At 32.5% G+C, this 18,867-nt stretch overlaps 1 protein-coding gene across 8 annotated transcripts in view; it reads right to left on the bottom strand.

The window, feature by feature from the left end:
* Gish (casein kinase I gish) overlaps positions 1-18,867 on the bottom strand; it is a 33,498-nt gene that overhangs the window by 5,022 nt on the left and 9,609 nt on the right. For 4 of the 8 annotated variants that reach the window (XM_072890479.1, XM_072890477.1, XM_072890474.1 and 1 more), the window contains exons 2-6: positions 3,871-3,911; positions 3,707-3,776; positions 2,375-2,523; positions 1,815-2,049; positions 541-860 (exon numbers count right to left, since the gene is read on the bottom strand). In XM_072890479.1, coding sequence (XP_072746580.1) covers positions 541-860; positions 1,815-2,049; positions 2,375-2,523; positions 3,707-3,776; positions 3,871-3,911 — 815 coding nt within the window. Of the gene's footprint in view, positions 1-540; positions 861-1,814; positions 2,050-2,374; positions 2,542-3,706; positions 3,777-3,870; positions 3,912-18,867 lie in introns of all 8 variants that reach the window. The other 4 variants (XM_072890478.1, XM_072890473.1, XM_072890475.1 and 1 more) reach the window with 1 other exon arrangement.

Raw genomic sequence — 18,867 nt, 5'->3', positions numbered from 1 at the left:
AAACTAAGATAATAAAAAATTGATAGAATTTTGATTTGGAAAGTAGAAAGAAACATCGATTGTCGGAAAAAAATAACATTAAAAATGCACATTGCTTGAAAATACCAATGATATCGTAAAAGATAAAAATGTTTTTTTTTTTTTTTTTTTTTTTTTTTACGATATCCACTTCAAAGATTAAAATAACATTTTAATAGCAAGATTTTTTAATTACATAAGACTGGATCACAAACAAATATGACGTAAATGATAAAATCTTCGTTTTTACAGTATTAGAAAGAAAATATGATATTGATAATGCGCGAAAGCAAGATCATAGTTATCGGTTCGTATTCTCTTATTGGGGCAGCGACTATTATCACCATCCTTCCCTGACGTAATAAACAAGTTAACATGCATAACATTGACGTCACTGTTTTTCCCGCGTACAAAATAAAAGCGTTGCGTAAACATAGCATTCACGGAAGTTTTCATCAAAGCTCTTTGCATAACATTAATCTCGCGTAAAAAGGGTAAATATCGGGATCAGTCAACACGTACCATCGTCTTGCCGGTCCAATCGAATTCGCCGTCATTGACAAAACCACGTCTCTCGTACAAATCGTGGAAGAGCTTCCTCAAGTACTCGTAATCCGGCGTTTCGAAAAAGTCTAGCCTGCGTACGTAGCGTAGATACGTCGCCATCTCCTCGGGATGACCGTCGCAGAGCACCTCGATCGGCGTCGCTCGTTTCGTGTCGCCGATCTTCTGGTAGCGTTCTTTCAACGTATCGGCCTTCAGCCCTTGCCACGGCAGGCTGCCACGCAGGAAGTACATGAACATGTGACCCAGCGCCTCCAAATCATCTCTTCTGCTTTGCTCTATTCATCATAATTATATCGCAAAACATTATACATTTTTCAGCTATGAAAAATTTCAGTATGCGTGACATGCGTCCGCGTTATAAATCAGAAAATAAATTCTATAAAGCAACTTGTAAAAATAACTGTTAAGTCCTAGGCATTTTTATTAAATTTTTCCTAATATATATGAGTTCTAATTCTCTATTTGAAAAACAAACTTATTAATGTTTATATAATTTTAACTTACAAAAAATTATATTAATCACATTAAGAGTGCTTATTCAAATTTTGTAAAAGAGTTTCCTAATCTTTTAAATATTTTCATTTAAAATTCTAAGTAAAATTAAAGTGCAACTTTTTTTTAAATAGTTTTTTTATTATGTGTGTTTTCTAAAGCCTTTTTATTTATATAAGGGAAAAATAATGAGTTTAAGTTTTCTCAAATGTTAGAGTTAAAGATGTATGAAAAGAACTGAATGTATCTGACTTTTATAAGATAAACATTTTTTTCACTTGTACATTTTTTTATCACTAAATATTGCAAGGAAAAATGTATATTCTATATTTAGTATTTTGCTACAATATTTAATGTAATATATAAATAAAAAGAAATATATATTTTAAACACACACATCTATAATTCTGTTTGCAATATAAGATCAAAAGTATCAAAAAAATTTTTTTAACTTTTACAACTTCCAATAAAATTCTATAAGAAGAGTCACTTAATTTTTCCAGCTAAAAAAAATTCCTGAGAATTTCAAACTTTCTAGATTTTTTAAGGGAATGCAGCACTGACATTAATTTATATCCAAATGACACATGATATCTACTGAGAATGTAACAGTTCCAGCACTTGCCGCACTTTCTCGCGAGCCACCACGCGTAGTGATGGTTTAGCACGTAGTGATTTGTCATGCACCGCATACGCGCATATACACACACGACGAAACAAAAGTAAACGTCCGTTACCTTTGCCAAGATGCGTGTTAATGCTCATGTAACGCGCCGTGCCGGTGAGACTCTTGTGTTCCCGATACGGTATATGCTTGTTCGTCTCCAGGTCTATGTACTCTTTGGCTAGTCCAAAATCGATTATGTGAATGATCTTTTCCCGCTTGGTAGTGGATCGTCCTATCAGAAAATTTTCCGGCTTGATGTCGCGGTATATCAAATGCCGACTATGAACATATTCTATCCTATAGAGCTGAAAAAAGAAACAATTATATGTACATACGAGTCAACTTTGTTTCACCAACGAGATCAGAGATAATTTTTGCGACGCAATTTATCATTACAATAATTTATTTTGTATTTTTCTTTCTCCCTTTAAACATTTTTATTTAATAATTCAACATTGTACGATCTCAAACAAATCCCACGCGAACAAAGAAAAATTTGAAGAGAAATGGCAGACGATTAAAGTTTGCGGGAATTCGTTGAATGGTCTGACGTGTTTGAGGTCGACTTTCGAAGTGCAGTGTTTGACGGTCAGTTTTGCGGACCTAAAGTGTTATAGTAATGCGACTTACGAGTTGTGTGGCAATGTTGAGAACGGTCTTGAGGGTAAACCTCCTTCCACAGAGGTCAAAGAGGTCCTCGAGGCTCGGTCCAAGAAGCTCCATCACAAGGGCGTTGTACTTCCCACACGGGCCGAAGTAGTACACCTCCGGTATACCCTCTATATGTGTGTTATGAACTATACCGATCGACAAAAGCGGATCACACCCCAGATCACCCCCAATAAATATTATGCTGATATAATGCTGATGGCAACACGCAACGAAACACAAAACGAGCACAATTGTATTTATTATTCTACGACGGCGAAAGATCTCGTATAACGATACATACGTCTGAGAATGTTTGAAATTTCCGATTAATTTTCGTCCTCGAGAATGAAACTCATATTTTTGCATTAATGTGTGATATTTTACAAATGTTTTTTTTCCAATTTGCTTTAATACAACACATAAAATTCTAAATTTAACATTCAAATATAATTTTATATTTTAAAATTGAGATATGTAATAATTTTCAAACAGATAATTCGAAATAAAATAACTTTTTCATTAATTAAAGAGAAAATAGGCTGGAAAAATAATATTATAAATAATGTTAGACCGACGAGAAATAACATCGCATTTTAAAATGCGCACTTTTACACATTCATTAAAGTTGAAAATAAATTATGTCAGTCATTAATAAGATTACGATAAATAGTGACCTCGAAACATTCGATAAGGAATGATTGACTTGAAAAATTAACCAAAGAAACTGTCATTAAAAAAATAATGCGGTAGAATGCGGAACATGAAAATGTAATATTACCTGACTTTTTTGGACATAATGCACGACATACATGTGAGATGCCAATCTCGATTCGTGACGTTAATTGTGTCGAACTTTAGCCAAGTATACAGAAATTACATGCGCGATTATTTCGCGTAAGATTTTGCTGACTTAAATTGTATGAAAGTTGAAGTAATTATCAACATATCTCGTGTCGTATCGTGGTAAATTGTGTAAAATTATGAAATTATTATTTTTTTTTTCAAATCAACTTTCAATCAAATTAAAAATTTAATGACACTAAAAAAATATTTATATTGAGTCAGTTTGAGCATCATATTATCTTTCGCGTATCGTAGAATTAATAATCTACCACTTCTTTTTTATAAATACATATATTATATATTTATTTATTTATTTTAGCTTCTCTCTCTCTCTCTACTTTCTCAATTTGACATTTTAAAAAATGATTTGAAATTTTGCTTTAAAATATATCTACGGATTCTCTTGTCCGATTTTTTTAATCTGATTATATATTCAAATAGTGTTAATAACATAAAAGTGACACTCACCATGTGTACCTAATAATTTGTAAAACCTATATTCTAAATGTAGCTGTGGTGCCTTTGACTTCATTGGTTCCTGCAACAGCAAAATGAAGGGCCCGTTAGCGGAAATTCATCAAGTTTTTCACCAAGTGTTGTAATTACATAAAATGTCTGTGGCTTTCACTCACCATTTTAATTGCTACGTGCTCATTATTGTACAGGTTCTTCCCTGAAAAGAGAGAGAAAGATTAGTAAGTATGAGAATGTTAGCGTGAAAAAAAAATGCAGATATATTACTGAAAAATTATAATACGCAATGTCGGATCAAAACTCTGGACATAACGTCCTTTCTGAAATAATTGATTCAATTCGCGTACAATGGCACGTTGTACTATTGTACACGAACCACGTGATGTTTCATGGATATATATTCCGCCTCGATGACAATATGATTGCGCGATAATTAAATGTCGTGCGATGGCCCGCGCTTGGTACTGATTGCAGTCAACGTGAGAAAATTAGATTGCCGGGATCTGCGGTACACGTGGTTACCGTAGAATTATGGTCCTCGATCATTAAATGCTTGTGCAAACTTATCGGGAATGTTCCATTTAATATAATCGCGTAATATAAAAACAATTAATCCAATAATATCCATTGCTTTTCGATATCGAAATGCAATAAAACATTGACCGACGAGATTATTGCAAAATATTTATATATAAGAAGTTTTAGCGATAATTTAATAACTAATTTGACACAAAAATATGAGTTAGAGAAAACACATCTTACATTTTATATAAAAATATAAAATGATATTTTGGTGTCAAATTAATTATTAAATTGTCGCTAAAATTACTTAAAAATCACAAATACGTATAAAACATTTAAAATATTAAACAGACATTATGAAATATCTCTCTGCCTTAAATCCAGTAATAATAATAATAATAATAATAATAATAATAATAATAATAATAATAATAATAACAACAAAGAAATAAAGATGAATAACCTTTCACTTCCTGTATTAAGGAAATTTTTGAATGGCAAATTATGTTCAATACTAAATTTAATTTTGTCAATACACTCTGTAAATATAAGCACAAACATATGTCTCATAATCACACATGACATATGGAGAGATGACGGAGTAACCGGTTCCGCTTAACATTACAGAAGCCGCAAAAACCTAAGGCGTAAAATTCAATTTTGTCAGAGTTCAATTTTGTCTACAAAGGCTTCATCGCGATATGTTGCGAATCTAATAAAATGCAATGCGTGTGCACTAAGCAGTGCGCTTTCTCATTTCACAAATAAGAACATAATACAAATATTCAAGAAATAACGTGTTATAAAATTGCTGTATATAATGTTATTCGAATACTAGATTAACAAATAAAGATAAGAATAATTAAAAAAAAAAAAAAAAAAAAAACATAAGAAAACGTGAAATTAATATGACAAAGACGTAGAGAAAAGTTACATCACAAATTTTATTTATTCTATAATAATATAATTCTTAGAATTTGTTTTCTGTTCGAAATGTTCCAATCTTGCAATTTACAAGACTCGAGAACTTTAATTCCTTAAAATTAGCACACATATGGATATATACTCGCATCTTTTTATAAATATAAACGAACATATACCTATAGCTTTTCCTTCGTAACCGCATCCGCGAATAATCATTTATCCAAATAACGCTATAAAATGACGTGCGAGGATAATATCACGCGTCGTTGACGCTCCGCGCGATGTTCGTGTAAGAAAAATGAAGCACTCGTCGAGGCGCTCGCTAGTCGCTCGACGAAAGCACATTCCTGCGGCCGCTTATGTGTGCACCTACCTGCGGAGACATAAAGGATGCGGGCCGGAACGCACGAACGAACCAACGAACGAACGAAACTCTTCGCCAGAAGCGAAGGTCAATGACTCGCGCGCACCCGCGCTCGAGCGCGCGTTCTGCAATTAGCGCTTCGATATCTTTCGCGGTAATTAGCGCGACGCCGCGGCTCCTTCGGTCCTGATATTTCGTTCGTCCTGTCGTTGCGCGTCGTCAGATTATTTCGGATAAAGGCGACCACGCCCTTGTGATATATAGGGCTGCCGCACTGACGACCCCGCGAACGTGGCTTCCTCGACAGGAAGTAACAGCGATGACACCGTCGAATATAGATGTCGTGAAAATGTCAATAATGCTTGACCGCTGAACAATCGTGCATCTTCCTCAATCTTTTCTCTAATGTTTCAGACATATATTCTTTATTTCTTATTTTTAAATAATGTATTAATAATGCTTAAAAAATTTTGAACCGGATGTCTCAATAGTAATACTAGTATACGTGATAATGATGTAAATCATAATTAATATCGTTGCTCTTTATATTAATTTCAAAGGCCATTCCCTAACGTCTCACATTTTCTTTTATTTGTAAATATAATAATAATTCTTAGAAAAAATTATGTAACCGGTCTAGCTGAATGATAATAATAATAATAATATGCATGGTAATGATGTAAAATCATAATTAATGTTGTTGCGACTCATTATATTAATTTCATATGCGCTTTCCCTAACGTCTCATATATTTTAAAATACAATATTAAAAATTCATAGAAAAAATTATGTAACCGGTGTATCTGAATGATAATATTAATATGCATGGTAATGATGTAAATCATAATTGAGCTCATTGTACAATTCTCATCATATTAATTACATATGTCATTTTCATATTTTCTTCTTTTTCTTATATTACTTTTATCGTGATAAAAATGTGCACTTTTTTTATTGTGTAAAATTGCTATTAATATAAGCAACGATAATTTTGTTAAAAATAGATATCGTAAAAAAATTGGCATTTTAAAAATCAATTGACAATTATACATTTCCTCGAAAGTTTTCTTCGCCACACTTTATTTCTATTTTAGATGTTGAATCAATAATTTCTTATAAGCAATAACATATACGGGGAAACGCGTGCATGCCACTAATGATAGTAATATCGATAAAATATAAGTCATAATTGATGATATAAAATAATGATTGCATTTTTGCACGACACGTTCGAAGTGTTCGACTCAAGGAGCGTTAAGGGAACGATCGATCGAACCTGCCTCTAAAGAGCCACCGAGAGGATCCTTTATCGAGCGACCACTCATCGCAGATATAACCAGTCTTACCGGTGCGAACGGGTGCCACGAACGGATGCCACGAGAGCGCAGAGGCAAAAATTACCACGACACAGAAGCGTGGAAAACTATCGACCCTGACAACTCGCGCGAATCCATACGAAGGTACAAAGAGTAGCGCGAAGACCCACCAGACAAAAAAAAAAAAAGACCAAGATCAGACGGAATCGCCATATCCTGTTCGAATGAGTATTAAGGAAAGTCAGGGTTTCTAAGATTCTAACGAGCTTATTTCGACTTGCAAGATGAATGAAAAGATTTGAAAAACAAGCATCCGAAGTCATTTAAAAAATACGATTTTTCCAGGCAATAATAACTTCCGAGTTTATAAGCCATTTAAAGAGAAGAGCTTTTCACAAACTAAACCTTATGGAGATAAAAGATTACCTATCTATATTCTTTACTTAATTTTAGATAGCGTTTACTTTAAAAGTTTTAATTTAAGACATATTATAGTTACAAAGATAACGATGACAAAAATTGAAAACTTGCAAAACGATGACCTCTCTCGACATTATCGTTGGGAAAAAAAAATCGTCTGCAAATGATTTCTAAAATTTGCCATTAGCAGATTTTGCAGTGACTCTGGAACATCTTGTATTATATATATAAATATATCTGATCTTCAATAATTTAAATCGTTTTTGTAGGGCTCTCTTATCTGCTCATTAGATGTTTTACTTTTTGTTTGTTTTTTTAGAAGATTTTTTTATGGTTAAAATAAACGCTCTCTACTAGCATCATTACTACGGGGTCTAATGGGAAATCCGACCCTGATCCCTTATCCTTTTCTGCTCACTCTCTTTCATCCATCCTCGTCAATCGTCTTTCCGCTTTCGCTCAGGCTGCGATTAACGCACGAGCACACGGAGACAATGAGAAAGACAAAGAGAATGTTGAAAGGATTGAGTCGCGGACAGGCATAAGGCGAGGGAGTGTGCCATGGTGCGCGAAATATACACACGCACGTGTATCCCCTTTGCGTGGCTTCGCGTGCACAGGCATATTCCTGTTATGACACACGTACGAAGACACGTGTATGCACGCGTGTAGGAGGATTAACCCCTTCGCTACTCTGAATCTACCGGCTAAGCATCCGTAGTCTCGGGAGGAAATGCGTAACGCCTGGAATAATTCGTCTCATTATCAGAATTGCAAGACAGAAGCGAGCGAAGCGGTGGAGAACAAAATTTAGAGAAACGATATAATTATCGATTTTTTTTTCAAATATAAAAATTGCTTTATAATATTGCCAAAGCTTATACATATTTTTTTTAGTTACATTTCTGATTTAGCAATAATTGACATATTATCGTCACGTTTAAAACAAGTTATTGGTGAGCTGTTATTTGCGACAATTTATCGAGCAGTGATGGTCCAGTATAAAGACCAGTTTAGACTAGACTTATAGCGAAGAATTTACTTCAGTGAATTCATGCCAAGCTTCAAAGTTAATCGTACACCTTGAGGCAAATCGGGAGAGTTATGGCGCGAGATCAGATGACACGCACTGGAAGTACTTACGCTTCAATCTATTTCATTCTGACGTCTGGCATGAATCCATGGAAACGAATTTTCATTCGAAACGTCAGGCTCATAATCATCGTAGTATTAAATTCAAAGCAAGATGGAATTAATTATGTTAAGGCAGATATTTAAGAGTATATTATCGAAAAATAATTTTGATATCGTGATACGTCCCATTCTGCCAATTTTGTGAAACTGTTAATTCTATTATTAACGACGATCCGGCTGATGACTCCTAGTTACAGTAATAATTACACTGTCGTGAATTTTGGAAAAGATCGATATCGCACGACGAACAAGCGAACAGACGACGCGAAGAAGAAATAAATAGCGAAATATTTAATTCAACACGTCGTCGCACTACGTGTTGAATTAAACCAAATATTTCCAAGCGTTATTTAATATAATTGGAAGCAAGTAACATATAAGTCCAAAAACTCCGTAAAATTAAGAAATCAAATAATAATTATAAATTTAAATTTAAGAATTCTTTTTTCTATATTTTTTCCAAATTTGTTTTTCAAAAAGATTTGAATAATTCATATTTGACAATGTTAAATTTAATTGATTTCATTTTGCAAGTTATATAAACTTGTGTTCTCGATTTTACAGCGATATATGTCAATGTCGATAATCTTATTGTTAGACTTATTATACACGTTGTTTTCTCAGGTATTTATATATTACTTTTGTTTGCGAAAATATTGCAATAGAGTATTAATTACATCAATGTATATAAAGTAGAAAACAATGTGTAAAGAAAAATTGTATTTTATTATGAAAGAATTAAAACAAACTCGTTATCCAGCATAATCAATATCGCAGTGCAGTTTCGCAAGTCATATGTACGCTATCAAAGAGACTGATAGCATGGCTTCTGTGAAAGTCAATCACAATCGAAGGTGCATCATTTCATTAAATTAGGTAATCGCACTATTATAATGTATCAAATATTAAAGTCAAAATATATGATTAATTTATAATAGCTATTATTAATTTATAACTATAATATATTATTAATTTATAAGTAATATATTCTATTAATTTAATAGTAATAATTGACCCATAATTAATAATTAACATCGTATTAATTTATCATATTAATTCTTTATATTTGAACATCAACTTGGACATAATTATATTAAATATTTAGACGCGCACAATTCACAGGAATATCCTGTCATCCCACTCATAAAAACATGCGAGAAACTTCAGTTTCTTTAATTAATAAAAGTTTCTTGTTGGTAAAGTATCTAATCTAAACTTTCGACAATATAAGTAATTTGACAAAAGATTTGTATTTTACAAATATATGTACATAATATACTATATATGTAAATGTAATCTCACCTGTCTTAATTACTTCCAATTTGATTACTCTCTCTTTTGTTTCTTTCGAAACATATTTCATCATGTTTTAGTCTCAATATACATACGCAGTTATTCTACTCTTCAATCTGTGTTCAAAATATTTGCATACTGGATATTTTTTGTTTATTAAATAATTAATAAACATATTTTATTAATACATATTATTAACAATCATTATATATTATTAATTTAAAAAATCATTAAATAATTTTATTATAAATAGAATAAATGGAAAGAGTAAAGGTGCAAGAAACACTGTCGTCACGTGCCGTTACATCACGAGGATGTTTCGTGAAATCGTAGCGAAAACACGGAGACATGTCGTTAGTAAGGTCGAGAACGAACAAAAGCCATTGAAAAACAAAATAATTATATTTCATCGGTGTGTATAAATGGCTGGATAAATTAAATTAAAAAGAATCTGAGCATAAATAAATTACACACAAGATAGTAGACTATACATATGTATGTATATGGATAAAAGGATCATTAAAAAAAAAGAATTTATATACATAAATATTCCTTCCTTAAATGTTTTGAATAATCTTTTCAAAAAATTTTTAGGCGATGACATATCCTCCATATAATTTAAAAATCTGTCTATTTAAAAATATATGTATAAAATATAAAGATAATAAAATAATAAACTTTATAATATAACTCAATAATAAAATGTTATGCTTAATGAAATTATTACGTATAATTATATTCTCTTAAGGTTTTTTTATATATTTTTATATATCATTATATATTATTTTAACAAAGTTATATTTTTTATACACAATTATTAATATTATTAATTTCTGTATAGCATATTGAATGGCTTAAAAAGGTTTTCTTATAGGACATCATAATAGAGAATGCGTAAAGATAATTTCGAAACAGGCCGACATAGGACCTTGAGAATCCCTCGACAGCCGATGTGTATGTGTTTCTCTTTCTCTTTCTCTTTCTCTCTCTCTCTCTCTCTCTCTCTCTCTCTCTCTCTCTCTCTCTCTCTCTCTCTCTCCCCGACCGTTACTAGGGGCAGCTGTCCGCCGCATGAAATGCCACAAACTGGCAACGCGTTCGAGCTTCGAGAGAGAAATGGCATAAAGTAGGTACACGGTCGATGGTTCCCGAGGGCACTAAGGCGAGCAACGGAAAAACATTAGAGAGACGGAGCGAGCGAGAGAGAAGAAGGCTTGCAGGTGTTGCGAACGAAACGTCGAACCGCACAACACGTGCAATTCGACGCGTGTGTTGATGCCAGAAGCTATCGCGCTATGTTAAAATATAAATTACTGTCCGTGAATATTGCCGTTTAAATGTTTTCATATCTACGTGGCGCAAGTAACGATATAAAGACAATATTTTACAAAATTATGTACAAATAATAATAGGTTTATGCGAGCAAAAACAGATTTTTGTTTTATTTTTTAGAAAATAAAAATTCAGATAATTATCAAAAATGAGACGTCCCAATATTAATTAGTATCTCTTCAATTATAAAAATAATAATTCATAAAAAATAATATGCATAAAAAATATACATGGATCTTATTAGTTGTTCGTTTAAATTTGGATAATTCACAAGATTCATGATACACTTTTCATGTACCTTATTATTCATAAATGTTATTTTATAGCTGAAGAGATACTAATTAGTGGTGAATCGTCTTACTCATATATGTATACTAAAGATATTTTTTGTAATTATCTAAATGTATATTTTCTAAAATGAAACAATCTCTCTTTATTCGCATAAGCCTATTATTATTTTTCATATAACAAGCTTTATTTTATATATATTCAACATTATTTTAATATTATCATTACAACAAGGTATGTCGTAACTATGTAAAGAAAAGAATAAAAAAAGATTACAATTTATTGGGAGAAATTGTTTTGCGCGAGTAAAAAAAAATTGTATAAACTCTGTCTTACAAACTACAAAAGATCCGAAATTAAATACTAATAATAATAAAAATAAATTCGTATAAATAGTCCATCTTTTATTTTGAATCATCGTTTAACGTGGAAAACAAAAAAATACTGTCAATTCCGACATTCAATCAAGATTCATTTAAAAGATCTATATACGAATGTATATACGTGCTTTTCTCTTTCTCTCTTCTCTTGGACGTTTTACGTAGTTTTCCGATATATGTACGCGACAGATACAACTGTGCGACAACTGTTCTCTATTAAATTAATTTGGACCACGAAGAGCCAATAATACGGATTACGACTATGCCTACGGCGAAAATACGGCGCCGTATTTTTATTAACACGGAAGTTCGGCACTGATTTCAGGACTCGACGGCAATTTCCGATGATACGCAAACTGAGGGCCGCACGGGACTATTTTTAAATCACTTGTAACAATAACCGTGGGTTAACACACGTGGAAGAACACGTCGAAAGAACACTCTAAGATAAAGAAAAGGGGAAGAGAAACAGCAGATCGATAAGGATAACCATCGTTCGTGACGCGATTAAAGGGGTTATCTATTATCGAAGATACAAACAACAAAATTTTGCAGTATTTTGTACATTAATTTCAGAATGAATTTTAAACAAAAATATTCTATTTTTTAAAAATCATATAGTTCTCTCTCAAGATATTTAAAATTTTATCAACTGTGAACAAATATAGCGTATCACGTAGAATTTTGAGAAAAAAAAGTTTAAGTTCTGTATAGAAAATTTTTCTCCCAGTTTATATAAAATTTTGATAAAAAAAGTCATTCAAGTTCTCTAAAAGACTCTTTTCGCAATTGTATTAAATGCTTATATCACAAGTAACATTTTCCATACTTGTTTGTGAACCAAACTGTTCTTCTCATTAGTATGGAATTGCACGGAAATTGCAATTTACCAAGAAGCACCTACACTCAAAAAAATAATCTTGCAACTTCAACAAAAATTTTCTAGGTGTAAAAAATTAACTGAAACAGATAAATCAGTAAATACTGTCATACTGCATATATTTCGCACTTAATCAATTTAAATGACAGATACAATATTTATATCTGTACTATTAGTGTAATTTAGACAGAAAATTTTTCTGTGATGCCTATCTTTAAGGCTTATTATCAAGGACAATTATATTTGTGATTAATATTTGGCAATGGGATCTAAATTTTCTAGAGGTATCGCTAGAATATTGCTGCTAGAAATTCGATACGTGACAAACAATATTCTAACAGATACAAAAAGTAGCGATAAATTTTAATTGAGACATCTAGAAATCTATCTACATTAGTAAAATATTTTTTTGAGTGTATGGGACTCAATTTCATCTGCTACGGAGAGACAACATATCAGAAGCTAAAAAATATGATGTAGAAGATGAAGAATATTACGTGCGATACGTCACACTTGATATTCCAGCAATGTCAACAGTAATATGGGGCAATGTGACATATTCACATCGCAAACTTCCGATTTCATGCTCGTTGAACCCTTCGATCTCCTTCTCTTTTCGTCACCTTCTTATATCGCCGCGAATATAAGTGTCCTACTTTTGTCGTATTATTTTTAAATAACAGATTCTTTGATCGATTTGTAATCGATTCTTCACTAACAAAGACGAGGAAGGTCGTTAACTTTTTCAATATTTAACATAACGTCTCGAGCTAAAAAACTTGATTAAAGTTTATTTAATCGAAAAATATTAATTATATTCAGTAAACATGAATTTTCTTCCTCGGAGCTTAGCTACCGAGAAAAATTCCTTTTTAATCCTTTTCAATATATTTAATTTTTAAGAAACCTAACCCGAAAATTGTAGGTATCCTCCATATTTAATCGAACGAAGAATAAATTTCGATTTAATCGAGAAGCCTGTCGTGCAAAAATAATACCGTAGAACGTGGTACGTTCTATGATTCCTATTAACTTCAAATTGGCCGAAGAATCTGTCATTAAGAAATAATGCGATAGAAGTAGAACGCCCTGTATAAAGCTGCACGCGATAGCATTCGACCCATTTCCACCCTCGCGTAAGTCAGCCAGGGACGGAGAAAACAGGGAGATGGGTGTAATTAGCACTCAGACTCCTACCATGCTACGAGCATTAACGGGAAACATGTCGCCGGCTAGACGAATTCAATTTCAACCGTCCTTCTCGAGCGAAATAATGCCGAAATAAGCAGGAGAGATTTTCTGGCAAGATACATGTTTGCACTTCGAGGTTTAATTGTACGTACACTTGATACGATGATGTATAATATTTCGCGATCAAAAAATCGAAAAAGATTAGATTCTTTATTTCACGTTTGTTAATTTTCGGATATAAATCTTTAAAATCCAAAGTAAAATGTTTGAATGTTTTTCTTTTCATCGCATGTTAAAGAATATTAAAAAGATATTGGAATGTTAAAAATATAATATCCAATAATTTTGTAATTCACGTTGGTATAGAATTCTTTACATCCTGTATATATTAATATTTTATAAATTACTTAAAGATTGGAAATAAAAAAAAGTTATAAGAGAATATATCTGCGCACGTTTTGCAAACAATGTCTTCATTCACGAAAATTGATATCTCTTTCATCAAAGATTTTGATATATCCTACTCATCTACGAATGTACCGCAGTGAAACCAAGTCCGAAGGGAATGAATAAAAAAAAAAGTGGTGCGCGATCGACCTAGATATCATCGAGTGTGAAAAGCATTCGTCCCGTGTACATGGATAATGAAATTACTAAATTAAAAATTGACATAGATATAAATATATTTAAATATATATAAATATATTAAAAACTGATAAATATAAATATATTTAAATATATATAAATATGTTAAAAACTGATAAATATAAATGTATTTAAACTTAATTGATATAAATATCAATATATTTATAAATATATTACTAAGGTGTCTACTCATATCTCATCTTGCGAAAAGATTTCCTGATCATATATAGATATATTTGTTCATAATTTCAAGTAAAAAGAGTATTTTAAAGATTTTTTTGCAACTTTCTTTTGTTTCTGGAAAAATCAAGGAATTTTATTGAAGCTCATTGTTAAAAAATTAAAAAAAAAAATTCTTTGACAATTTTGCTCTCATATTGTAAACAATCGATAAGTGAATTATTATTTTTTTTTATAAATTCCCTGAGTTCCAGTAAAATGCCATGAGAATTATCTGATTTTTTTCCAGGTACAAAAAAAATCCAAGGTTTTTCATGTTTTTCCCCAAGGAATAGACATCCTGCTTACTATAATTTTTACGACAAAGTAAATGAGATTGAGAAAACGAGTAAGCAGCGCGTTCATTCTACGCTCGAAGAACATGAATTCGTAAACTTGGCGCTTAAAACAAACGCTTTCGCTTCTACGTTCCGGCTAGAGCATCTGCCTCGCATTCGCGCTCATCTGACCGAATCGCTATCGGATTCAAATGCGAGGAAGGAAGCAAACGTCCGAGAGGAGAGCGCAACAGGTCCGATGATACACCCTATGACGTGAGGCGTAAGAGCGAGAGCGAAATGTAGGACAGCTAGAGGCGGACCGCGTGCGCGGACGTCTCTATAGGCGCCTCCCGCAATTTCGAAAATATTAAATCGGGCCGTCCGGTTGCCAAGCCGAGTTGTCGGCGGCGAACGAACGATGTGATGGCGCGATCGACCGTCATAGACATAGACTTAGACTCGTAGGTGTGAATGTAGGTCAGGGTACCAGCACGTGCAGCAGAGCCGGAGACCGATCATCGACGAGGAACACAGCGGGTGTTGGAGGAGCTATCGATAAGTGTATTCTCGGTATTCCACCTGCCCTCCCCCCTCTCCTCGACATTAATATTTATCCTGAATTCTCCCAATAATTTTTCCACTAACTGCCGTTTATGTCGGTTACGGAATTCTTAAAACCTTCGGAGACTATTTCAATAAACCGGACAAAGGTTAATGGACTGCTTCGTAGATGAGGCGCTCTTGAATCATCATGGAAGAGTGACGTTTATTCTTAACGCGATAAACATCAGCTGATTAGCATGTAGATGGTGCCCTAGAACTATCGTCCCCTTCCCTCTTTTTCTCTTTGGTAAAAATAAAAGCTTCGATAAATTTTGAGTTGTTTGAGAATGTGTAGTTTCTGAGGCATAAAATAGATGACATAAAGGTGATACATTCATCGTTGAGAAACACCTTGTGTGTAGACGATCATAAGAATGGAATTTTCTAAATGCACGCATTTAGGCTCTCGGAGCTAAAAGAGGTCATCGTCGGGAAGATCTCGATTGTATACAGGCCCTTCTCTGGATCTAATACGCGAACTCTGTCCGCGGCAACAATTTCCTTCGGTGACGGAACGAGGACGCGTAAAAACGCTCGGCCTCATCATGCTGCTCTCGTCGGGCCATTGTTCGTGAGCACTCGAAAAAAACAAGACGTCCGATCGTAGATCGCTCTCTCCGTCTCTCGGGCGAGTTTAATTTCACTCACGATTTGCACGCAGCGTTGGACGTTATCGAATGACGCATTTTAAAACTATATTTCTGTTCGGAAAAATATCATCTTTTACTTTTTCTTTATTTAAACAAAGCATTTAAAAGTTTGAATGTTATTCATATTTTTTCTTCGTACTTTTATTATTCATTTTTGCTTTATTTTTTCATCAATAAAGATATCTATACTGTCATACATACATTTATATGTATCGTATTAAAAAAAATATCAAATATGTTAAAAAATTTGAAGTATTGAATTTTAATGCAACTAGTGGAGTATCAAAAATCCATATTATTAACAAACAATCTAAAAAAACAAATCAAATATAAAATAATAATTTAATAACAATTTAAAAACAGTTCATATTATTAATGTCATAATTATCAAGTTATTGAAGGAAAGTATTAAAAAATCTTTTATTTTAGTTTATAATACATGTATAAAATAATTCTTTTATGTAAAAGGCAAAATTATTATAGTCACTAAATGTCTATCTTGAAATTATACAACTTTGGTTGTACATAATTTCTTACAGAACTGATGTTTTTACGAAGAGATGTTATTCTGCTTTAAATCGCACTATCTAGTCTTTAGCTAAGATAAATTTTCATGAACGCATTCTCGGTAGACGAGATATTGACTTTCGCGCATAGGTAGATATTCCTGGAGTTTGTTGCGGATGTAAGCGGCAACGATAGCTATAACGAACGTTACGTTCGTAAGGACGACGTCAGAGCGATTAATCGACCTACGTACGTAAATCCGTTATGATATTTCCCCCCGACGATTGTATCATATAAGTTAGGTAATATTTCTACCGAATATATTCATGCGAAATGACATATAAATTATTAGAATTAATCACAAATAGTCAAATTTTTTAAGTTTTTTTTTTATCAAAAACAATTTTATCTAGAAAGAAGAGAAATTCAGACAAGATTCACTGGGAATAATGTTTAATTGAAAATTACATTTTATTTGGAACAATCTAAAATTTGTACTGAAATCGACAGCTTTTAATGAAGCATCAGAAAAAAAAGACAGATCTGTATGCATTCTCATTGTCTAATCAAATTATTTAGTTAGACAGTGAAAATAAAAACTTAAATTTAATTAATAGTGTTAGAATCAACTGTGTTCAAATAAATTATTTACTCGAAATTTTATAAAAACATCACTTTTAACAAAAATAACCAATCTTTTGTACATAAAATAAGATATTTTTTATTACTGCAGATAAATAATTTTGTTAAGAACATTAAATTGTTTTCTTCTATTAAAAGTAAAATATATGTGCGTGACACTTTTGATTTGATACATGGAATTGAATCGCATGTAGGATGCATGGAAAACCGCTTTAAACACGACAGGGTATATCACAGAATTAGAAGTGACTCTCGTTCATTGAAAGAATTTGAATCAACAGCAGACCGTCGTCACTACGTCGACGAACGTATATCACGCTTTCCGATTTTAATTGAGAAATGTGTGTATCGAAAGTCGAAGTATGCGTTCGCGAAAGTCATCGCAACGGCCATGCATGGCTGCTACTTGCAAAGGCTGCGAAGGCATCGCGCTGGCAAAATCGCAATCCGCGTGGGCAAGCGTCAGTCATTGCCAAGCGGCACGTACTTATAACTCGAAAGAGACGCGAGTTAACTCGCGGAACGACGGCGATGCACTTGCACGGGCGCGAATGCACCACCAACCGACGCACACATTCACTTCGATACGATAACGCGACGTTGCGATATATTTCAATGGGGCACGCGATACAATTTTTATTCAAAGCGCGTCATGGGGAAGGGAGGGGGACAGGACGAAGAGGATATTAAATGCGCCGAAGGAAAGATGGAGAAAATAAATAAATATGACAAGAAACACAGAGAATCGTGAAATTTTCGTTGGGTAAATATTAGAAAATGAATTATTATCGTTCAAGTCCGTAAAATTCCGGAAATATGAATAATTCAAATTGGCACGTTTAAGAAGCCAGGAAAATTTATTTATAGTTTATAAGTTTGTGGGTTACTTTTGCCGACGAACGATTTAACATCATATTTTATATAGTATCACGGTAAAAAATTTTGTGTTAAATTTAACACATTTCTCGTGTCCCAATTTATCCACTTTAATTTTAATGTTAATTTAACAGAAGGAAAATATGTAAACAAATAACACAAATAATATGTAAAAAATTAACACAAAAATGTTAATTAGGGTAAGATTTACTTGTTAATTGTGTTGTTTTAATTCTTAGAAACGGTGAATATTAACTCAATGCGAAAAAGTTAAAATAACATAATGACAGTATGTTATATTAACATAAGAGTATGTTAAAAATTTAACACAAAAATTTTTACACGAGAAAATTTCAACAAAAATATAAAATGTTTTTTACCGTGTATGATATTCATACACATATATTTGTCTGTTCACTTTTATATTAAGAAATCAAAAGAATCTACTTTTTTACGTCATGAAAAATATATAGATATTCATATGATTTTTAAACATTACGGAATGTTGTGTAATATTTAACCAGAACTGATTTTTAAAAATCATATTCTTTAGAAAAATTCTTTGTTTACTTTGGATATTTAATAATTTGATTATACATTGATTTTTAAACATTACAGAATGTTGTGT

The sequence above is a fragment of the Anoplolepis gracilipes genome, chromosome 4, assembly GCF_047496725.1.
Source record: "Anoplolepis gracilipes chromosome 4, ASM4749672v1, whole genome shotgun sequence".
Classification (NCBI taxonomy): Eukaryota; Metazoa; Arthropoda; class Insecta; order Hymenoptera; family Formicidae; genus Anoplolepis; species Anoplolepis gracilipes.
Note: the sequence above shows the minus strand (reverse complement) of the source record. Positions and strands in the feature narration are given on the sequence as shown.